Here is a 23,323-nt window from a genome sequence, read left to right on the forward strand (position 1 = left end):
TTAGACCACTCAGGGCCACTTGGGGTCATTCCCTGGGCATCTACAAAGCAGAGGAAGAGTAGGATGGAAGCCAGGGAAGCAACAACAGGGTCACCTCAGTTACCCTACACTTGTCCCTGTGGGAAGAGGGCTGCCGGTACAGACCCCTTGAAGCTTTTTATCTGCTTGAACTAAAAGCACCGCCTGTGTTTGCTGAGGTTGCCGACATCTGTCTCAGCAAATCTGCAGGAGCAGCAAGATTGGGGGGGCTCACAAAAGTTCGAGCACTTCCTGTGTGCACACTGTATTACCCGCTTCACACACGTGGACACATTTAATCCTCCCAACCACCCTAGGGAGTCCAATTCAGTGGAAAAGAGAGCGGCGGCTAAGGGCACCTCCAATGGGGAGGGGTGTTGGGGCAAAGCGACCTGAGACCCCCAGCCACATCCTGCAGGACAAACCAGTGTTGGCAGGTGAGGACAGAACCGGGTGGGAAAAGTATTAAAGGCAGAAGGAACAGCGAGGGTCAAAGCCTCTAAGCCTGACGGGGTGGGAGTCTGGCCTTGGACCTCCAGAGATCCAGGAAGACCCTGCACAAATACTAGAGAGAGGGGTCTGAAGGAGACAAGAGGAGGGAAGGTTTTTGCTGTTGTTTGAGAGGAAGTCTTGTTCTGTTGCCAGGTTGGCGTGCAGGGGCCCCATCTTGGCTCACTGCAGCCTCTGCCCCCGGGGTTCAAGCAATTCTCGTGCCTCAGCCTCCCGAGTAGCTGGGATTACAGCAGCGCTCCATCACGCGATGGGGCTCCTTGCAGCTAATTTTTTTTTTTTTTTAAACAGAGTCTCACTCTGTCGCCCAGGCTGGAGTGTAATGGCGCGATCTTGGCTCACTGCAACCTCTGTCTCCTAGGTTCAAGCGATTCTTCTGCCTCAGCCTCCCGAGTAGCTGGGATTACAGGCATGTGCCACCACGCCTGGCTAATTTTTGTATTTTTTAGTAGAGACGAGGTTTCACCGTGATAGCCAGGATGGTCTCGATCTGAGCTAGTGATGCTCCCGCCTTGGCCTCCCAAAGTGCTGGGATTACAGGCGTGAGCCACCACGACTGGCCGAGGTAAGGTTTTCATTGGGGTCTCTTCCATCTGCCTGGCTGCCAGGCCATGTATCCACTGAAGAGGCAGAGGGTCAGGATGGGAAGACTCCAGGGACCACCTGGCCCAAGACCCGCAATCAGGCGGCTGCAAGGCTAACAGGGTAACTTAAAGAAGTGAAGCCGATTGACGTGAAACAGAAAGGAAAGAAGTTAACTGGCCGGCCAGCGTCAGCAGGGGCGGCCAGTGACACCCTGCCTGGGGACGGCACCCCTGTTTCGTGGCGAGGACATGGAGGGCCAAGGGGGCGGGGCCGGGCTGCCCTGGCCACGCCCGGACCGCCTGCTCCCCGCCTAGGGCCTGCACAGTTGGCGCCCACCGGCATCAGCGTGAAGGGAGTTCCTCGCCGGCTGGGGACCGGGCTGCAGGGCTCGCTAGCCGCTCACCTGCGTGTGAGCGCGGAGCCCGCAGTACCCGCCGTCCGGGCTCAGAGGACGTGACTCCCCGACCCTGCGCCCGGCAGCCCCCGTGGGCCGTGCGCCGGGCCCAGGCTCGGAGGTCCCGCCCAGCGGCGGCTCAGGCTGCGCGCCTGGCTCCCAGCCTCAGTTTCCCCATTGGTAAAGCATTGACGGTGGTTGCGGACGGCTTCTGCGGATAGAGCCTTGGGCTCCGACGTCTGCGCGGGTACCGGCAGCACCCCCACCCCGAACGGAGGGCGGGACCTGGATCTCGCGACCGCTGCCCCAGGTCCCCGCCCCCGGGCCCTACCGGGCTGAGGTCGGGAGGCCCCGCCCCCCGCCCACGAGGAAGTGGCTGCTGCTCCGGCGCGGAGCCCAGAGCCGGTTCGGCGCGTCGACTGCCCAGAGTCCGCGGCCGGGGCGCCGGAGGTGAGGGCCGCGGGGGCGCCCGGAGGTGGGGGTCAGGGAGCCACCCAGAGGTGGGGGGACACGTGGATGTGGGGCGCCGCCTCGGAGTGAGCGGGACGGGAGGGACGAGAGGGGGTGCAAGGAGGGGGCCGGGGGGCGCCTGGAAGTGAGGAGGACGCATAGATGTGGGGCGCCGCCCAATAGGTGCACGGGGATGAGTGGGGGCTCACGGAGAGGAGGGGGCGCGGGGACTAGGGGCTCGCGGAAAGGAGAGGGAGCCCTGGGATTGGGGGGGCGCGGGGGTGGCCGCAGGGCCAGGCTGTGGAAACGCGGGCTCCCAGCGCACCGGGCGCCCTCGGGGCGTACCTAGCCACCGGCCCCAAGCGTCCGCCTCGTGCCTTCAGCCACTGCTCCCCGGCCTTGCCCCGCGGTGGGTCGGTGTAGCCCCGTTACTTCGGGTCGGCGGGGCCCCACGCCCAGTCACTTCCCCTCCATCCCCGGAGCCTTCCGGGTTGCAGCCGCCGGGAAATGAGCTGGCGTTCCCCGCCGCCCCGCCCCTGCCCTCCTGGCCTCTCCGGCTGCTCCCACCCGCCTATCCCGGGCCAGGTCCGAGGGGTCCCGTACGGGGCGGGCCTGGCCGGCGGGGTCCCAGAACGCACCCCTCAGCTGCGGGGCTCCGCGGCCAAGGCAGATCGGAGCAGCCCCTCCCTTTCCGGAGGCGCAGGGAGAGCAGCCAGGCCGCCTAGGGCGGGGCGGGGCCGGGCTGCACCTTCGGGCAGTGAAGGGATCCCGAGCGCAAGCCCTGGGGAGTCAGACCTCCCCCTGCCTCCTCTGCCAGTGCAGCCCGGAGGCTACCACCACCCATCCCGGCCGGGCGCGGTGGCTTACACATAGAATCCCAGCATTTTGAGAGGCCCAGGCTGGAGGATCGCTTGAGGCCAGGAGTTGGAGGTCAGCACGGACAGCATTGTGAGACCCTTTCTCTATTAAATAAATAAAATGTAGCCAGGCGCTGTGGCTCATGCCTGTAATCCCAACACTTTGGGAGTCGAGGTGGACGGATCACTTGAGGTCAGGAGTTCGAGACCAGCCTGACCAACATGGTGAAACCCCGTCTCTACTAAAAATGCAAAAATTACCCAGGCATGGTGGCACACACCTGTAATCCCAGCTACTCAGGAGGCTGAGGCAGGAGAATCGCTTGAACCTGGGAGGCAGAGGTTGCAGTGAGCCGAGATCACGCCATTGCGCTCCAGCCTGGGCAACAGAGCAAGCCTCTGTCTCAAAAAAAAAACAACAAAAAAACAAACAAAACAAAACAAAAAACCACGTAACATGCCCGTAATCCCAGCTACTTGGGAGTATGAGGCAGGAGAATTGCTTGAACCTGCCTTGGCAGTGAGCCAAGACTGAACCACTGCACTCCAGCCTGGGCAACAGAGCCAGACTCCATCTCTAAATAAATAAATAAAATCTTAGGGACCTAGGTAGGAGTGCCAGCTTCTCCCTTCACTGGCCAGTGACTGGTAAGCCACCCAACCCCTGCCAGCCTCAACTTTCCTTATCTGGAAAATGGGAACCTTAAGGATTGTGAGGCTGAAATGCAATACTGCAAGACACTTGGCAGCGTGTCAGGCGCTGACAGTATAAACGTGCATTTGTTGCTCACCTTGATCATAGTGTTCCCCCAGGTGAACCTAACTTCCTGGCCTCCAAGATTTGGGGTCAGAGTCCCAAGCTGCGTCATTTATTTAGTAGGAGCCGAGTGACTTTGAGCAAATCGTTGCTTTTGTCTGAGCCTGGGTTTCCTCCTGTACAAACTGAAGGTAAAAAGCAAACAGGCTGGGCGCGGTGGCTCACGCCTGTAATTCCAGCACTTTGGGAGGCCGAGGCAGGCGGATTACCTGAGGTCGGGAGTTCGAGACCAGTCTGACCAACATGGTGAAACCCCGTCACTACTAAAAATACAAAATTAGCCAGGTGTGGTGGCGGGCACCTGTAATCCCAGCTACTCAGGAGGCTGAGGCAGGAAAATCACTAGAACCTGGGAGGCGGAGGTTGCGGTGAGCCGAGATCATGTCATTGCCCTCCAGCCTGGGGCGACAAAGCGAGACTCTGTCTCCAAAAAAAAAAAGCAAACAAAAAATGTCTCAGGCTTGCTTCAGGGGGTAAAAGAGAGAATGGTGAAAGTTCTGGGTAAAATCGCCCTGACAGATGCCAATAAAGTTTGTTTTTTACATATGTCTGTATATAATCCATTGATAGGTCTTTTTCTTTTTTTTCTGGAGTCTGGGTCTCACTGTGTTGCCCAGGCTGCAGTGCCATGGCTTGATCATAACTCACTTTAGCCTCAAACTCCTGGGCTCAAGGGATCCTCCTGAGTAGCTGGGATTACTTTTAAATGTTTAGTAGAGGTAGGGTTTTGCTGTGTTGTCCAGGCTGGCCTCAAACTCCTGGCCTTAAGTGATCCTCCTGCCTTGGCCTCCTGAAGTGCTGGGGTTACAGGCATGAGCCTCCATGCCTGCCTTATAAGTGTTTTCTTTTCCTTTTTTTTTTGTTTTTTGAGACAGTGTCTTGTTCTGTTGCCCAGGCTGGAGTGTGGTGACACCACCTTGACTCACTGCAGCATCTGCCTCCTGGGTTCCAGTGATTCTCCTGCCTCAGCCTCCCAGGTAGCTGGGATTACATGCACGTGCCACTATGCCCGGCTAATTTTTATATTTTTAGTAGAGACGGGGTTTCACCATGTTGGCCAGGCTGGTCTCGAACTGCTGACCTCAGGTTATCCATCCGCCTCGGCTTCCCAAAGTGCTAGGATTACAGGCGTGAGCCACTGCGCCCGGCCTTTTTTTTTTTTTTTTTTTGACATGGCGGAGTTTCACTCTGTCACCCAGGCTGGAGTGCAGTGACACAATCTCAGCTCACTGCAACCTCTGCCTCTCGAGTTCAAGTGATTCTCTTGCCTCGGCCTCCTGAGCAGCTGGGATTACAGGTGCCCACCACCACACCCAGATAATTTTTGTATTTTTAGTAGAGACAGGGTTTTACCGTGTTGGGCAGGCTGGTCTCGAACTCCTGACCTCATGTGATCCACCTGCCTCCGCATCCCAAAGTGCTGGGATTACAGGTGTGAGCCACCGCGCCCGCCCATTGATAGGTCTTTTCTAGTATTAATAATTACATAGCATCTCAACATGTTAATGTCACAATTTACTCTTTACATATTGTCACCTGGGTTTTTCCACACTGTCACCATTATAAAGAGGGCTATTATAAATGTTTGCTTTATTTTTTAGATGAGGTTTCACTCTGTCACCCAGGCTGGAGTGCAGTGACAAGATCTCGGCTCACTGCAACCTCCACCTTCCCAGCTCAAGCAATCCTCCAGCCTCAGCCCCTCAGATAGCCAGGACTACAGGCGTACAGCATCACATCCCACTAATTTTTTTGTTGTTGTTGTTGCTAGTTTTTATAGACACAGGGTTTTGCCATGTTGCCCGGGCTGGTCTCAGAACTCCTGGACTCAAGTGATCCACCTGCCTTGGCCTCCCAAAATTCTAGGATTACAGGCGTGAGCCATGGCACCCAACCTATGTTTGCTTTTAAAAAAGAAAAATAGGGCCAGGCGCAGTGGCTCACACCTGTAATCCCAGCACTTTGGGAGGCCGAGGCGGGTGGATCACAAGGTCAAGAGTTCGAGACCAGCCTGTCCAACATGGTGAAACACCATCTCTACTAAAAACAAAAACAAACATTAGCCAGGCGTGGTGGTGGGCGCCTGTAGTTCCACCTACTTGGAAGGCTGAGACAGGAGAATTGCTTGAACCCAGGAGGCGGAGGTTGCAGTGAGCCGAGATTGCGCCACTGCACTCCAGCCTGAGCAACAGAGTGAGACTCCATCTCAAAAATAAAAAATAAAAATGAAAAAGAAAGAAATAAAAATGTGTTGCTGTTTTCTTAGGACCAAATGGGTGTAAGTGACCAAAGAATGCTAATTTTCAAGTTCCTGTTAGCGTTATTCTGTTCTATTAATATTTGTTCCCACCCACTTGTTGAATTGAGTGCCCTTCAGAAGAATTAAACCAATTAGCAACAAATGACAATTTCTCCACAGCTCTGCCAGCATTGAATTTTATGTGTTTTTGTTTTTCGTTTTGTTTGGATGACTAATCGGTGCTTTAATGGTACCTTACGATTGTTTTCATGTGTGTTTCTTGACTTCACTTTGTGTGGTTGGTAAGACTTCAAGAGCAGAGCTGGAGAGGGAAGGATAGGAGTAGCAAGGGCTCCGACCCAGCATAGGAAGTTGAGTAACCGCTTAGCACGGTGCAAATGAGCCTGCTGGCTGCTCTATCCAAGAACTGTCTTGAGCTGGGTGGGGACTTCCCGGAGCGCCTGTAATGCTGAGATCTTTCCTCCAGGCAGCTCCTGCTTGGTTTAGCTTCAGATACAGCCAAACCTCTGGATTCAGGGAAACCTAGGGAAGCCAGGCAAAAAAGGTCCCGCAGCCTGTGCCTGGTCTAGCCCCAGCCTCATCTGGATAAAGATGGGAGGGAAATATGGGCTGAGGGCACCCAGCCAGTATGAAGAGAGCTAGAATGTAAACCCAGCACAGTAAGGAAGAGATTATCGAGGCCCAGGACTTTAGAGTGCCCCCCACCACCACCACCCCGCCGCCACCGCCGGGCAGCCTGAGGCTTTCTTTGCCTGGCACCATCATGCCTGGCTAATTTTTTTTTTTTTAGTAGAGATGGGGTTTTGCCACGTTGGCCAGGATGGTCTCGAACTCCTGACCTCAAGTGGTCCACCCGCCTTGGCCTCCGAAAGTGCTGGGATTACAGGCGTGTGCCCAGCTATCCCCTCCTCTCTCTTGTTCCTTAACATCAAACAGGCCCACAGTGCTGGCTCACAGGGCCACAGTGGTAGTGGGCTGGTGTCCTGGATCCCTCCCCCAGGAGCCATCACTGAGACCTTATGCTGTCAACACTCGTGGGGGAAGCAGCCCTCGTATTTTTCTCCTGAGACATCCATAGCAGGGTAATTGGCAGGCGGGGGGGTGGTGGTGGGCACACGCTGGCTCACACAGGTTTGGTAGGTAAGAGGTTTTCCTGGGGATGATGAAGTCGAGTGTCCCCGGCTAGAATCCCTGAGGCAGGGGACTGAAGCCCCGTGGCAGCATTGCCTGAGAGAAGCTACTCCCTTTTTGCTGTCCCACTTCCTCATTGGTAAGATGTGGGGGTTGGGGAGTTATCGCAGAGGCGCTCTGGGTTTCAGCTGTTTTGCAGAAGTTATGGAAAAAGGGAAATGAATCTTCCTCTCTCTCGCCCCCTTAACACTTCTCCCTTGCCCCATTTAAGGGGTTTGTTCAGACTAGGAAGTATTTCTGCTAATTCATGCTAAAGTGTGATTGGCTGATAGGTGTGGTCTGAGCCTCCCTCCTCTGCCAGTCACTAGTGTACCACAGTGGCCATCTTTTCCAGCCCCTCCTCTGCCCCTTGAGTATGTCTGGGTCCTAGAAACAGTGGTCAGGACTCTTCAAGTCCTCTCGGTTGCCCTTGCCCACTGGCACATGTGGGGGTTGCTGTCTTCAGCAGAGCCAGCCACTCCATCTTCACAGCCAGGGCAGAGATGTGGCTGGGCACACCGCAAGCGTGTGACCAATGATGCTGGGACGTCAGAGCCTGTGCATCAACCCAGGGTTCTGAGTCTGGGCTCTCCCACCCTCATCCCGGGAGGTTCCTTCCATCTGGGCCTCCTGCGGCTGAAAGGGAGGGAAAAGTTGGCCTCAGCTGGAGTCCTGGGGCCAACCAGAGCCTGGGTGGAGTTTGAAAGCGGGCTTCTGGCCTTAACCCTGCCCCTGCCCTGCTGGTGACCTTGGACCATGGGGATTGTGGGGGTATAGATGAGCACTGTGAATCAGTCACAGGCCTTGAGCTTCTCTCTGCACAGTGTTGGCATCAGATGTAGGCGGTGATGCCCCAGCCCAGGAACACAGGAAGCGCTCAGGGAAACCCCCATCAGTCCTGCTGACATGGCTGAGGGCGCCAAGGTGGTGCTTCCGGGGCCCTAGCCTTACACAAAGAGGCCTTATAAGGAGAGAGAGGCTGCAGAGGCAGCCCCAGTGGGTGCCCGGTGCTTGTTCTGGGTAAGGCTGCCCACACGTGCAAAGTGTGCTTGTGGACACAGTGCACTTGCGTGTGTGCAAGGCTGAACATGCATGTGTGCAGGGATGCAGTGTGCTTGTGTGTGAGGCTGAACACGCATGTGCATGTGGGCAGTATGGTCGTGTGCAAGGCTAAACGTGCTTAAAGTGTGGGGGGGTGCAGTGTGCATTTGTGTGTGCAAGGCTGAACATGCAAAGTGTGTTTGTGTGTGTGGCCTGACCCTGCGTTGTGTGTGTCTACTTGCTCAGCAAATGCTGACTGGGGACCCACTGGGGTCCTGTTCTAAGCATGGAGGAAACATGAGGTCCCTGCCCCATGCATGTACACGTGTGTACATGTGTGTGTGTCCTATGCTGCCCCAAGAATCTTCCAGGACATCCTGCTACAAGTGAAAGCAAGCAGTTTGGATCTGGAGTGAGCAGGAGGGGGACAGGGCCTTCCAGGCAGTGAGCGCAGGAGGCTTTGTGTTGCGACCTCGGGCAGGCTGGTCACTGAGCCCTGAGGGGCTAAACTGCAGCCCCAGGCAAAGGTCGTTCTGCCCTTCCCTTGTGCCTGGGCCCAGATGCAGTGCAGGGTGGGCCAGCCCCTGGGCAGGGCAGTGATGGGGCAGCCACCGGCCTCCTGGGGCATTCGGAGTTCGCAGTCCTGGTTGGCTCCCAGCCCAGGCCCTGGGACCCAACACAAAACTGCCAGTCTGGTGAGGGAGGCAGCCACGTTATCTAATGTCTGTCACTGGTGACTCTGGGCAGGTGGCCTCAGCCCCCACATCTGTCATCTGGAGCTGACCTGGAGCCTGGCATCCCTCACCAAGTACAGCCAGGCCTCCTTGAACGTCCAGGGCTGGTGGGAGTGTTGAAGGCAAGAATGTATACACAGCACCTGGCTGGGCATGGTGGCTGACGCCTGTAATCTCAGCACTTTGGGAGGCCAAGGTGGGTGTATCACTTGAGGTCAGGAGTTCGAGACCCGCCTGGCCAACATGGTGAAACCCCCGTCTCTACTAAAAATATAAAAATTAGGCATGGTGGTGCACGCCTGTAATCCCAGCTACTCAGGAGGCAGAGGCTGGAGTGAGCCAAGACTGCGACATTGCACTCCAGCCTGGGCAACAGAGTGAGACTTCATCTCAAAAAAAAAAAAAAAAAAAAAAAAAAAAAAGGATACATTTTTTTTCTAGAGCTGGCAAGGAGGGAGTACCCAGAAAGTGCTGGGTGGTACTAGTTAATACATTTTATTTTAGAGACAGGGTCTGACTCTGTCACACAGTGGTACAATCATAGCTCACTGCAGCCTCAAACTCCTAGGCTAAGCAATCCTCCTGCCTCAGCTTCCTGAGTACCTGAGAATACAGACGTGCACCACCACACCTGCAAATTTTTTTATTTTAATTTTTTGTAGAGATAGGGTCTCACTGTATTGCCCATACTGGTCTTGAACTTCTGGCCTGAAGCAATCCTCCTGCCTAGGCCTCCCAAAGTACGGGAGTTACAGGCATGAGCCACTGCACCTGGCCCTATTTAATAAAATTATTTATTTATGTATTATTTTTAAGTTATTTTTTCACACACATTCATTCCTAACTTTTTTTTTTTTTTTTTTTTTTTGAGACAGAGTCTTGCTCTGTTGCCCAGGCTGGAGTGCAGTGGTGTTATCTCGGCTCACTGCGACCTCCACCTCTGAGGTTCAACAGATTCTCCTGCTTCAGTCTCTCGAGTAGCTGGGACTACAGGCATGTGCCACCATGCCCAGCTAATTTTTGTATTTTCAGTAGAGACAGGCTTTCACCATGTTGGCCAGGCTGGTCTTGAACTCCTGACCCTTAGGTGATCCGCCCGCCTTGGCCTCCCAAAGTGCTGGGATTACAGGCATGAGCCACCATGCCTGGCCTCATTCCTAACCTATTTAATGATAATATTTTTGAGGGCTGGGTAGGGTGGCGTGAGCCTGTAGTTCCGGCTACTTGGGAGGCAGAGGCAGGAGGATCACTTGAGCCTGGGAGGTCGAGACTGCAGTGAGCTGTGGTCGCACCACTGCACCCCAGCCTGGGCAACAGAGCGAGACCCTCTCTCAAATATACACACACATACACGTTTCTGAGAACGTACTCTGTTGGTCACTAATGGCAATGAAAAATTTGTTCAGCGGATATTTCTTGAGCACCTACTATGTGCTAAGCATTTAAGCAGTGGAAATAGAAACGAGAACAAGATAGAAAAAAAATGTGTCTCTGCCAAGCTGGTTCTATTCCAGCAGGGGAGGAAGGCGGTGGGCCAGATCGGTGAGTGCATGTCTGATGGTGACTGCCGAGCAAATTTAATCGGAAATAGGGAATTAGGAAGTGCTGGACCATGGGAGGTGCTGCAGTTTCCAACAGAGGGGGTCAGGGAAGGACTCCCCAGAAGTTGACATTTGAGCACAGACTTGAGTGGCAGCACCAGAGCGAGAGCCGTGTGTGCCAGTATCTGGGGGAAGAGTGTCACAGGCCTAGGGAACAGCCAGCACGGAAGCCCGAGGCAGGTGCATGCCTGTGTGCCTCAGGATCGGCCTCTGGTCAGCTGGGGAGGCCTGCTCCTCAAAGGGCGCGTCAGGACTGGTATATCACGTCCATCACAGGCTAAGAGTAACCACCTCGTGGTTCCTCCTCATGGAGGCCAGGTGCAGTGTGTCATCTGCTTCCAGCTCTCGCATCTCTGCTGGGAGGCAGGATTCCTGTTCCCATTTTACAGATGAGGAAACTGAGGTTAAAAGAAGGCAGGTGATGTGTCCCGGGGTACGTGGCTGGGCAAGCAGTGTCACTGGGCTCCTCCACTCCCAGGTCCCTGTGATGCTGGGAAACTGAGTCACAGAGGCGGGGAGAGATGGGTTTGAGGAACTGGGCTGAGACCGTGATCTCACCCCACTCAGGCATGCTGGGCTCCTTTGACACTCAGCAGCAGGTGGAGGAGGCTGGGGACAGGCTGGCAGGGGCTGAGCTGGGCTGACGGGAGGATGAGTCGCTGCCCTCTGCCAGGGTTCCCCTTCAGTGCTGGGGCTAGTCTAAGGGGCTGCAGTCAAACATCTCCCTCGTTCTGGCCGAGTGTAGTGGCTCACACCTGTCATCCCAAATACTTGGCAGGTGAGGAGGGAAGATCTCTTGAGCCTAGGAGCTTGCGACCAGCCTGGACAACATTGTGAGACCCCTCTCTCTACAAACAAAAATTAGTTGGGCACAGTGGCACATGCTTGTAATCCCAGGAGTTCATGGCTGCAGTGAGCCATGATCACACCACTGCACTCCATCCTGGGCGACAGAAAGAGACCCTGTCTCAAGAAAAACAAAAAATCTCCCTCCTTCAGTTCCCCAAGGCTGGGTCACCCTGGGGCCTCCCCAAGAGCCATCACCTAGGCCTCGCCTAGCCCTGTGCCTCCTCCCAGCCCTGGGTGCAGCCAGTGGGTGTCTGGATGGAGAATGGGATATATCTGTTAAATATCTGCCTTTGCCTCACCCATGAGCTCTGGCAGACCGGCCACCTCCCCTCTCCCCGTCTGAGCAGTGTAGGGGAAGACCAGGGCTCGGCACGGCAGGGCCAACCTGCCATGTGCTGGATACCTTTCTAGGTGGTTTATGAGATTACTTCATTTTTTTTTTTTCTGAGATGAGTCTTGCTCTGTCACCCAGCCTCCTGAGTAGTGGGGATTACAGGTAGGCGCCACCATGCCTGGCTAATTTTTTTTTTTTTTTTTTTTTTTTGAGACGGAGTCTTGCTCTGTTGCCCAGGCTGGAGTGCAGTGGCACGGTCTCGGCCCACTGCAAGCCCTGCCTTCCAAGTTCACGCCATTCTCCTGCCTCAGGCTGGGACTACAGGCGCCTGCCACCACACCCGACTAATTTTTTATAGTTTTAGTAAAGACGGAGTTTCACCATGTTGGCCAGGCTGGTCTTGAACTCCTGGCCGCAAGTGATCCGCCTGCCTCGATCTCCCAAAGTGTTGGGATTAAAGGCATGAGCCACTGGGCCTGGCCTGGATGACTTCATTTTCATCCCATCCTTAATGAGGCAGGGGAAGTTGTGGGGAGGGGGGTCCATCCTATGAGGAAACTGAGGCACAGATGACAAGTGAGGGGCCTGTCCGGCTTGGAGTCCTAGCACCCCACCCCGCCCCAGGGAGCATCTCCCCTGTAGTACCCTCTCCTCCACCCTGTCCCTGGAGCCTCAGAGACATCCTGTGAAAACTGCCCTTTTATAAGGGGGGAAACTGAGGCCCCAGGAGAGGAAACAACATGTCAGGCCAGTTAGGAGCCAGGGCTGGCCCCTGCTGTTTGTCTCTGCAAACTGCTGCCCCTCTACACTGAGGGGCCTCCCTGGTGTGAGGCCCGTGAGGATCATCTGGGGCCTGGTATCCGGGTGAAGTCAGGGGCAAGGTCGGGGCTGACGTGGATTCTCTCTTCCTCTCTCGGGCACAGGAGCCAAGCCACCATGGCCTACCACAGCTTCCTGGTGGAGCCCATCAGCTGCCACGCCTGGAACAAGGACCGCACCCGTGAGTGCTTGCTGGGGGCCGGTGGGTGGCTGCTTCCACCTCCTGGGATGGGGACCAGCCAGAGCACACATGGGGACGCTGGAGCAGCCAGGCCCCTGGACTATGGGCTCCATGCGGCTGTCCCCTGGCCTCACCCCTGGGTCTTCCAGCTGACCAGGGGCCTCCTGGGTTAAAGTTTAAGGAGGGAATGGGCCAGGTGCGGTGGCTGACGCCTGTAATCCCAACACTTTGGGAGGCTGAGGTGGGTGGATCACTTGAGGTCAGGAGTTTCAGACCAGCCTGGGCAACATGATGAAACCCTGTCTCTACTAAAAGTACAAAAATTAGCTGTGCGTGGTGGCGGACGCCTGTAATCCCAGCTACTTGAGAGGCTGAGGCATGAGAATCGCTTGAACCCAGGAGGCGGAGGTTGCAGTAAGCCGAGATTGCACCACTGCACTCCAGCCTGGGCGACAAAGCGAGACACTGTCTCAAAAAAAAAAAAAGACAAAGAAAGAAAGAAAAAGTGGCCAGGAAAAAGCCTTTCGGAGGAGATGACATTTTGACATTTACACAGAGACCCAGAGGAGGAGAGGGAGGGAACTGTGCCCCAGCTGGGGAGGGGCTGGCAGGTGCAGGGGCCCTGGGGTGTCAGCAGGAGCAGCGAAGGGTTCCTGGCTGGCCAGAACGATAGGGTGGGGAGAGGTCCCAGGGGTCACTGCTGCAAGTAAAGGACAGCCAGTTCCAAGAGAAGAGAGGGTGGCCTGGCAGGGCCTGAAGGACTTCAGGGGGCCCCTCCAAGGCAGAAGAGGAGAGCGAGTCATGAAGGATGAGGTGTTGCTGCCTGGGTGCACTGTGTAGTGTGTCCTGGCAGAGGGCAGTCATGGAGAGGGCCCCTCAATCTCCCTCCATCTCCCCTTCAGAGATCGCCATCTGCCCCAACAACCATGAGGTGCACATCTACGAAAAGAGCGGTGCCAAATGGACCAAGGTGCACGAGCTCAAGGAGCACAACGGGCAGGTGACAGGTATGTCAGGGTGGCTGGGACCACCCTCCTGAAAGGAGGTGGTGGGGTTGGCGGGGGGAGGTGCAAGGCAGGGCATGGCCACTCATTGTGGAACATCTACCCACTCACTGTGAAACCCTGATTCAAACTGGCTTCAATTTTAAGGGGACTGTGTTGGCTCATGTTACCAAAAAAACTCAGAGGGTTGAGGGCTTCAGGAGAGGCTTGATCCAGCAGCTCCACATGACCGAGAACCCATCTTTTCTGCCTCTTGGCTTTGCCCTCCAGCATGTTTGCTGATAGTATGGAGGGCTCTGACACTCCCTCATAAGCTCTAGAAGTGCCCCCTGGTGTCACTCTAAATAAGCACTGGATCTCAGTAAAAAGTGCTTGCTGGGCCGGGTGTGGTGGCTTATGCCTGTAATCCCAGCAATTTGGGAGGCCAAGGCAAGTGGATCGCTTGAGGTCAGGAGTTCGAGACCATCCTGGCCAACATGACGAAATGTTGAAAAATACAAAAATTAGCCAGGTGTGGTGGCACGCACCTGTAGTCCCAGATACTCTGGAGGCTGAGGCAGAAGAATTGCTTGAACTCAGGAGGCGGAGGCTGAAGTGAGCTGAGATTGCACCGCTGCACTCCAGCCTGGACGACAGAGCGAGACTGTGTCTCAATAAAAACAAAGAAAGAAAGAAAGAGGCCAGGTGCAGTGGCTCGCGCCTGTAATCCCAGCACTTTGGGAGGCCGAGGCGGGGGGGTCACCTGAGGTCAGGAGTTCAAGACCAGCCTGGCCAACATGGTGAAACCCCGTCTCTACTAAAATACAAAAATTAGCCAGGCATGATGGCAGGTGCCTGTAATCCCAGCTACTTGGGAGGCTGAGATATGAGAATTGCTTGAACCCAGGAGATGGTGGTTGCAGTGACCTGAGATCGCGCCACTGCACTCTAGCCTGGGCAGCTGAGCGAGACTCCGTCTCAAAAACAAAACAAAACAAAAAAGATTGGTGGTACACGCCTGTAGTCCCAGCTACTCAGGAGGCTGAGGCACGAGGATTGCTTGAACCTGGGAGGCAGAGGTTGCAGTGAGCAGAGATCATGCCACTGCACTCCAGCCTGGGTGACAGAGCCAGACTCCATTTCAAAAAAAAAAAAAAGTGCCTACTGGGCAGATACAGCTTCCACCTGGATGGTGGCCTTTCAGCCTCTCCTATGTGGCCACCATAGAGCCACCTCTGCCTGAGTGTCATCAGCCTCCTCTGTCCCCTCTATCCCCCGACAGGCATCGACTGGGCCCCCGAGAGTAACCGTATTGTGACCTGCGGCACAGACCGCAATGCCTACGTGTGGACGCTGAAGGGCCGCACGTGGAAGCCCACGCTGGTCATCCTGCGGATCAACCGGGCTGCCCGCTGCGTGCGCTGGGCCCCCAACGAGAACAAGTTTGCTGTGGGCAGCGGTTCGCGTGTAATCTCCATCTGTTATTTTGAGCAGGAGAATGACTGGTTGGTACCTGGGCGGGGCCGGAGTGGGCTGGTAGGGACCAGGGGCAGGACTAGAGTGTCCCCGGGAAGCACCAAATGGGATGTCAAGACCCCTGTTCCCATGACCCTGGGGGAGTCTGTCCTCTCCTCTCTGGGCCTCATCCATGAGGCAAGGACCTCTCTGCAGTGCCCGGATGTTCTCACTGCCAACGACATCCACCACACCAGAAACACATCTGGGGGCACCTCACTAAGCCCTGCACACACATTAGTCCTGACTTCCCTGCAGCTCCGTGGACTGGGCTTCGGTCACTGTCCCCACTTTACAGATTAGCAAAGGCCCCGCAGCAGTCACTTTCTCAAGGCACCACTCACAAGCACACAGCCACATCTTGTTCCTTTTTCTTTTTTTCAGACGGAGTCTCACTCTGTCACCCAGGCTGGAGTGCAGTGGCACGATCTTGGCTCACTGCAGCCTCTGCCTGCCAGCTTCAAGCAGTTCTCTGCCTCAGCCTCCCAAGTAGCTGGGATTGCAGGCACCTGCTACCATGCCCGGCTAATTTTTATATTTTTAGTAGAGATGGGGTTTCACCATCTTTGCCAGGTTGGTCTTGAACTCCTGACCTCGTGATCCGCCTGCCTCAGCCTCCCAAAGTGCTGGGATTACAGGCGTGAGCCACCGTGCCCTGCCAATTTTTTTTTTGAGACAGAGTCTTGCTCTGTCATCCAGGCTGGAGTGCAGAGGCACAATCTCAGCTTACCGCAACCTCCGCCTCCCAGGTTCAAGCAATTCTCCTGCCTCAGCCTGCTGAGTAGCTGGGACTACAGGCACGCTCCACCATGCCCGGCTAATTTTGTATTTTTTAGTAGAGATGGGGTTTCTCCATGTTGGTCAGGCTGGTCTTAAACTCCCGACCTCAGGTGGTCCGCCTGCCTTGGCCTCCCAAAGTGCTGGGATTACAGGCGTGAACCACCGCGCCTGGCCATATATATATATATATATATATTTTTTTTTATTATTATTATTATACTTTAGGTTTTAGGGTGCATGTGCACAATGTGCAGGTTTGTTACATATGTATCCATGTGCCATGTTGTTTTGCTGCACCCATTAACTTGTCATTTAGCATTAGGTATATCTCCTAATGCTGTCCCTACCCCCTCCCCCCCATATATATATTTTTGAGACAAGGTTTTGCTCTGTTGCTCAGGCTGGAGTGCAGTGTTGTGATCATAGCTCACTGCAGCCTCAGCCTCCTGAGCTAAAGTGATCCTACCACTTCAGCCGCCTGAGTAGCTGGGACTACAGGCCCAAATCATTTATTTATTTATTTTGTAGAGATAGGGTCTTGTCACATTGTCCAGGCTGGTCTTGAACTCCTGGCCTCAAGCAATCTTCCCACCTCAGCCTCCCAAAGTGCTGAGACTACAGGTGTGAGCCATGGTGGCCAGTCGACGTCTTAGTTTTTAATCTTCTCCCCTGCATGGCTGAGGGCAGAGGCCAGGCAGGAGCATATGAGAGACCCAAATTTGAATCCCACCATGGCCAGTTAGTAGCTGTGTGACCTGTGGTGATGGCATCACTTTGCTGAGCCTGCTCTGAGGGTGACTGTGTGGCCTAAAGGATAGAGGGCACAGAGTTCCCACTCCAGAATTGACACAGATCCCTGCCGCCCCAGGGCCCTGACAGCCTTGTGGGCTGGGAATGCCCAGTTGCCTCTCTCCTGGGTCTTTGGTGGGCTGCAGGGAGCAGTGGGAGCCTGGAGTCCCTGGTGCTGAGGTCCGTGAGTCCCACCTGCCTGTCCCTCTCTCCCTGTCTGCCTGACCACCATGCCCAGGTGGGTTTGCAAGCACATCAAGAAGCCCATCCGCTCCACCGTCCTCAGCCTGGACTGGCACCCCAACAATGTGCTGCTGGCTGCCGGCTCCTGTGACTTCAAGTGCCGGTGAGACAGGGCACCATGGGGGAGGGCGGGGCTGATGTCAACTGACTGCTGACATCATAGCGGGGATTGGAGAGTGGTGGGGGAGCCGCACCTGAAAGCTCTACACCCCAGCTTCTAGACCCGCTCCAGAACTGCTACCAGTGGATGACCTGGGGAACCCTTCATGTCTCAGCTGGATGTCCCTCTGCCCACCTCTTTTATTTTTTTTGAGATAGGGGTTTGCTCTGTTGCCCAGGCTGGAATGCAGTGGTGCAATCATAGCTCACTGCAGCCTCCAAATGCTGAACTCAAGCGATCCTCTTGCTTCTCAGCCTCCCAAGCAAGACTACCACACCCAGCTGGATGGGATTTTTTTTTTTTTTTTTTTTTTTTCTGGAGACGGAGTCTCGCTCTTTCATCCAGGCTGGAGTACAGTGGCACGATCTCAACTCACTGCAACCTCCGCCTCCTGAGTTCAAGCGATTCTCCTGCCTCAGCCTCCTGAGTAGCTGGAACTACAGGCACATGCCACCACGCCCGGCTAATTTTTGTATTTTTAAATGTAGAGATGGGGTTTCACCATGTTGACCAGGCTGGTCTCGAACCCCTCACCTCAAGTGATGCATCTGCCTCAGCCTCCCAAAGTGCTGGGATTACAAGCTTCAGCCACCACGCCCAGGCACCTGTTAACCCTTTAATTTTTTTTTTTTTTTTTTTTTAATTTTGAGACAGTCTCACTCAGTTGCCCAAACTGGAGCACAGTAGCGCAATCACAGCTCACTGCCGCCTTGACCTCCTGGGTTCAAGCAATCCTCCCGCCTCAGCCTCCTGAGTAGCTGAGAGTACAGGTGCGCACCACCATGCCTGGCTACTTTACCTCTATTTTGCCTATCCCGGTAGGATCTTTTCAGCCTACATCAAGGAGGTGGAGGAGCGGCCAGCACCCACCCCGTGGGGCTCCAAGATGCCCTTTGGGGAGCTGATGTTCGAATCCAGCAGTAGCTGCGGCTGGGTACATGGCGTCTGCTTCTCAGCCAGTGGGAGCCGTGTGGCCTGGGTGAGCCACGACAGCACCGTGTGCCTGGCTGATGCCGACAAGAAGATGGCGTGAGTCGAGGCCATCCCCGGGGGAGGAGGTGAGTGCAGAGGAGCGGGACACCATGACTCACAGATCTCTCCCCTCAGCGTCGCGACTCTGGCCTCTGAAACGCTACCACTGCTGGCGCTGACCTTCATCACAGACAACAGCCTGGTGGCAGCGGTGAGGAATAGGGAGGGGAGAGAGGGGGTGTGGTCACAGCAGGCCTCCAAGAGAGCCCAGCAGCTCTTATCTCTTCCCTCCTTTCTCCTGCCTCCCTCCTTTTTTTTCTTCCTTGCATTCTCTCATGTACCAGAATTGGGCAGAACAGGTTGGGTTATGCTGCAGTAACCGAAAGTCCCTGGCTGCAGTTGCTTAACGGAGTAAAGATTTGGCCAGGTGCGGTGTGGCTCATGCTTAAAATCCCAGCACTTTGCGAGGCTGAGGTGGAAGTATCACTTGAGGCCAGGAGTTTGAGACCAGCCCGGGCAACATAGTGAGACCCTTGTCTCTACAAAAAGTTAAGAAATTAGCTGGGTAGGCTGGGCGCGGTGGCTCACGCTTGTAATCCCAGCACTTTGGGAGGCCGAGGCGGGCGGATCACGAGGTCAGGAGATCGAGACCACGGTGAAACCCCGTCTCTACTAAAAATACAAAAAATTAGCCGGGCGTGGTGGCGGGCGCCTGTAGTCCCAGCTACTCGGAGAGGCTGAGGCAGGAGAATGGCGTGAACCCGGGAGGCGGAGCTTGCAGTGAGCCAACATTGCACCATTGCACTCCAGCCTGGGCGACAGAGCGAGACTCCGTCTAAAAAAAAAAAAAAAAAAAAAAAAAAGAAATTAGCTGGGTGTGGTGGTGCACCTGTAATCTCATAATCCCAGTTACTTGGGAGGTCGAGGCTTCTGAAGTGAGCTATGGTCATACCTCTGCACTTCAGCCTGGATGACAGAGAACCCGTCTCAAAAAAAAAAAAAAAAAAAGAGCCAGGCCCGGTGGCTCACACCTGTAATCCCAGCAATTTGGGAGGCCAAGGAGGGCAGATCACTTGAGGTCAGGAGTTCAAGACCAACCTGGCCAACATGGCAAAACCCCATCTCTAAACCCCATCTCTACTAAAAATACAAAAATTAGCCGGGTGTGGTGGTGGGTGCCCATGGTCCCAGCTGCTCGGGAGGCTGAGGCAGGAGAACTGCTTGAACACAGAGGCAGAAGTTGCAGTGAGCCAAGGGTGAGCCACCGAGACTCCATCTCAAAAATTGAAAAAACAGAAAAAAGATATTTACTTCTTGCTCACATTTTATGTCCAGTGTGGGTGTTGTGAGGGGCTCTGATGGAGGCTGTCCCCAGCATGCTGTCCCAGATGCCACGAGGGACCCGGAACCTGTGGAATCATGCCCTGGGTCTTAACATTTCTGCCCACATTTTATTGGCAGGTGCAATGGCAAGGCCACGCCTAATGCAAAGGGCGGGAGTTCGGGGTGTGCAGTTCCTCCAGGTGTCCGGGAAGGGCACTGCTCTCCCTTTCCTCTGCCCACATCTGTCAAGTCCCTTTTCACCCCTCTGCAAACATAATGGGGGTGCCAGGGCCAGGTCAGGCTCGCTTTTTGCCTAGAAAAGCAACCAGCTGCAGGGGTCTCCCTTAGGGCAGGTGTAACTGGCTGGGCAGGACAGAAGGCGCCTGAGCTCCCAGGGAGTCCCAACGCTGGCGTTGCTGGGGGAGGTGGCAGCCCCCAGCATCGCCCCCGGTTTTGATACACCTGCGATTCGGGCCTCCCTCGCTGTGGCCCGTCTGTGTCCTTGAGCTGGCATCTGCCTCCCGGGCCGCCAGACGCCCGCCTGTCCTCCCCTCCGGCCTCGGTTTCCCCTCGGCGGCGCTCCAATGGCCCCCGCCCTCCGCGCAGGGCCACGATTGCTTCCCGGTGCTGTTCACCTATGACGCCGCCGCCGGGATGCTGAGCTTCGGCGGGCGACTGGACGTGCCTAAGCAGAGCTCGCAGCGTGGCTTGACGGCCCGCGAGCGCTTCCAGAACCTGGACAAGAAGGCGAGCTCCGAGGGTGGCACGGCTGCGGGCGCGGGCTTGGACTCGCTGCACAAGAACAGTGTCAGGTGAGAGCGGGGGCGGGGCCGGCGGTTGGGCAGGGCCTCGACTCGCCCAGAAACAGCGTCGGGTGAGGAAGGGGCCTGGACTCTTCCTACTGGGGCGTTGTGCTGGGACCGTGAGGACTGCGGGTCCGGAGGGAGGGTAGGCGTGCCCTCAACTCGCTGCGCCGGAACGGGGTCGGATGAGGGGCGGGCCCGGACGAGGGGACGGGGCTGATTTGTGGGCGGGGCCTCGACGCTGCACTAAAACCGCATGGGGCGGAGGCCGGCAGAGGGGGCGTAGCGGGCCCAGGGTAGGGAGTGGCTTTGACTCGCATGTTAGTTGTGGGCAGGACCCGTCTTGATCTCACCCTAGCAGCTCAGGTGCTAGTGGAGCCCGGGAGGGACACGGTGCGACCGACATAAGACGGGGTCGACTTCTTTAGGTTGCATAAAAATAGCATCAGATGGGGCTGAGCAGCTAGCCTCGCTCTGCATTTCCGTGACTTAGCTAAGTGGGGACTGTCGTAGGGCTGGCCCCTGCCGTTCTGTGCGGTGGCCAGGCAGTGACCAGCGGGCTTCCTGGGCGGGGTCATAGCTGGGGCGGGTCTATTGCTAGCACTTAACGAGGTGGGGGCGGAGCTGAGGGTCTCTCTGCAGCCTTCTATGGATCTAGGGTGGGATGGGGAAAAGAGGCTCTCCAAAGCCCAAAAGCTGCTAGCCACACGTGTCCACCCCGCGGCGAATCAGAGGGAGCGGGAGCTGTATGGCAAGTCTGGCCAAGCCCTTCGGCCTGTAAAACCTCTGTTTTACAGAGGTGGCCGCCAGATCCGATGGCTTCCTCAGATGAAACACCTTTGCCCACTGTCAGCTTAGTCCCTGGCTGCCCCCACCCCCATCTCTTTTGTCCTGTCCAGCTGCACTGCTGGCACTGTGTACACTCCGCAGAGACACGAGTCTTTCCTGCCTCCCAGGACTTGAGTGTCTTGTCCCATTTGCCTGCACCTCACACGCCACTGCTCGTCCCCAAGGCAGAACTGACTTCTAAGCCCACCACACCCCCTCTCGGTACTTCTCACTAAAGCCCGCTTCCCAAGAAGTCTGGGAGCGCCTGGTGGACAGGGTGGGCCTGAGCCCAGCACCAGCACAGGTTGGATTCATAAGCTCCTCTAACTCTTTGCAGCCAAATCTCGGTGCTCAGCGGGGGCAAGGCCAAGTGCTCACAGTTCTGCACCACTGGCATGGATGGCGGCATGAGTATCTGGGATGTGAAGGTGAGGCTTGCCCCTCCTGGCTTCCCACCATGCCCCCCAGGTCAACCCTTTCCCCCCATCCCCACTCCCAGGAGATGACCCCCATCCTTCACTCCTGCAGAGATGGCACTGCATAGGGATGAGGGGTGGGGGTGGCCCCTTGACATCTGGACCTTGGTGCTCACTGGGGCACCCTGAAGTCTTCAGGGGCGGGATTCAAACCCAGTTGACAGACTCCAAAACTGCAGGTTCTCTGCCCTCTGCTGTGCTGGGGCTGAGATGGGTGATCAGGTCCCTGGGAGTGGGGTGCCTGCAGGACAGCTGAGAACCAGCCTGTCCGTTCTGCCTCCCTGCAGAGCTTGGAGTCAGCCTTGAAGGACCTCAAGATCAAATGACCTGTGAGGAATATGTTGCCTTCATCCTAGCTGCTGGGGAGGTGGGGAGAGGGGTCAGGGAGGCTAATGGTTGCTTTGCTGAATGTTTCTGGGGTACCAATATGAGTCCCCATAGGGGCTGCTCCCTCAAAAAGGGAGGGGACAGATGGGGAACTTTTCTTACCTATTCAAGGAATATGTGCCTTTTTCTTGAAGAAATGCTTTCATTTATTGGAAAAAAAAAAAAAAAAGCCCCCAAAGCACTATGCTGGTCATGAACTGCTTCAAAATGTGGAGGTAATAAAATGCAACTGTGTAAAAAAAAAAAAAAAAAAAAGTAATTATGGACATGCTTGCCTATGTGGAAGGAGAGGTTTTTTGTTGTTATTTTCTTGGGGTCTTGCTAAGTTATCCAGGCTGCACTAGAACTCATGGGAGTAATCCTTCTGCCTCAGCCTCCCAAGTAGCTGGGACTCCAGGGAGAGGTTGGTGTTTGCACGGCCATAGGTAGATAGCATGTTTTTACTGCTTGCCAACATAATTGATCCTGAAGCCCAATGGCCTTATGCCAAATGGTTCCCTCCCCACTGCTGTCCATCCTGGGCTGCCACTCCCAAAACTGCCAGTACCAGGTGTCACTGACTGACTAGTCAAATTCCTGGACAAAGGGGCTACACATTCCAGGCTGGTTGTGGAACTTTTGTTTTGAGATGGAGTTTTGCTCGTCACCCAGGCTGGAGTGCAGTTGTGTGATCTCAGCTCACTGCAACCTCTGCCTTCCTGGGATCAAGCGATTCTCCTGCCTCAGCCTCCCAAGTAGCTGGGATTACAGGCACGCGCCACCAAGCCCGGTTAATTTTTGTATTTTTAGTAGAGACGGGGTTTCTCCATGTTGGCCAGGCTGGTCTTGAACTCCTGACCTCAGATGATCCACCCACCTCACCTCCCAAAGTGCTGGGATTACAGGCGTGAGCCACCGTGCCCGGCCTGGTTGTGGAACTTCATGGGAATTTATTTTGTCATTACAATGTTGGCAAGATATTTTTTTCCTGTGCTGTAAACTGAGGTTCTGTCTTGGAGTTGATGTCATGTCACCAGGTCCTGCACTGAAGGGCATTTGCACACCTTTTGTGGCTTCTCTCAGGAAAATATGGGCCTTGGCGACATCCAGTGCCAGTGCTATTCCCCTTCTCCCCTTGAGTTACAGAATTATAACCACCAGGGGACACCTACAGGCCAGGCCAGGATCCTGGTGCTGCTTCAGCCTACTGTGGCCTGGAAGGGTCCCTGCCTGCTGAGGCCTAAGATCCTGACTTGGCTAAAGGAGGGGAGGGGGCAGGCTTTGGCATCTGGGGTCCATCCCCATACCCTGCTCGGTGCCACCTGACAGATGTCATGCCCCAGGGCCCCAGGTAGGTATGTGCCCTGAATCTTGCCGGATGCATGTGCCTGAACGTGACACTGTACCCAGCTGGGTAAAAACGGCTCGAGCACAGAAGCCAAAGGATGGATTGCCAAAACAAAGA

General features: G+C 55.4%; 1 protein-coding gene across 4 annotated transcripts; it reads left to right on the forward strand.

The window, feature by feature from the left end:
* The first annotated feature begins 1,395 nt into the window (after positions 1 to 1,395).
* Positions 1,396 to 22,797, forward strand: ARPC1B (actin related protein 2/3 complex subunit 1B). Of its 4 annotated transcripts, none has more exons than XM_055292511.2 (10): positions 1,396 to 1,957; positions 12,544 to 12,620; positions 13,523 to 13,627; positions 14,886 to 15,108; positions 16,926 to 17,033; positions 17,913 to 18,119; positions 18,198 to 18,273; positions 19,992 to 20,197; positions 21,354 to 21,444; positions 21,780 to 22,797. In XM_055292511.2, exons 2-10 carry the CDS (start codon positions 12,557 to 12,559, stop codon positions 21,816 to 21,818), a joined length of 1,119 nt encoding a protein of 372 aa, XP_055148486.1. In that variant the 5' UTR covers positions 1,396 to 1,957; positions 12,544 to 12,556; the 3' UTR covers positions 21,819 to 22,797. The 4 variants fall into 4 exon arrangements, with proteins under 4 accessions (XP_055148486.1, XP_055148485.1, XP_063502256.1 ...); XM_063646187.1 differs by having other exon boundaries at positions 1,877 to 1,982; XM_055292510.2 differs by lacking the exon at positions 21,780 to 22,797 and having other exon boundaries at positions 1,400 to 1,957; positions 21,354 to 21,537.
* The last annotated feature ends 526 nt before the right edge of the window (positions 22,798 to 23,323 follow it).

Source organism: Symphalangus syndactylus, chromosome 9 (genome assembly GCF_028878055.3).
Source record: "Symphalangus syndactylus isolate Jambi chromosome 9, NHGRI_mSymSyn1-v2.1_pri, whole genome shotgun sequence".
Classification (NCBI taxonomy): Eukaryota; Metazoa; Chordata; class Mammalia; order Primates; family Hylobatidae; genus Symphalangus; species Symphalangus syndactylus.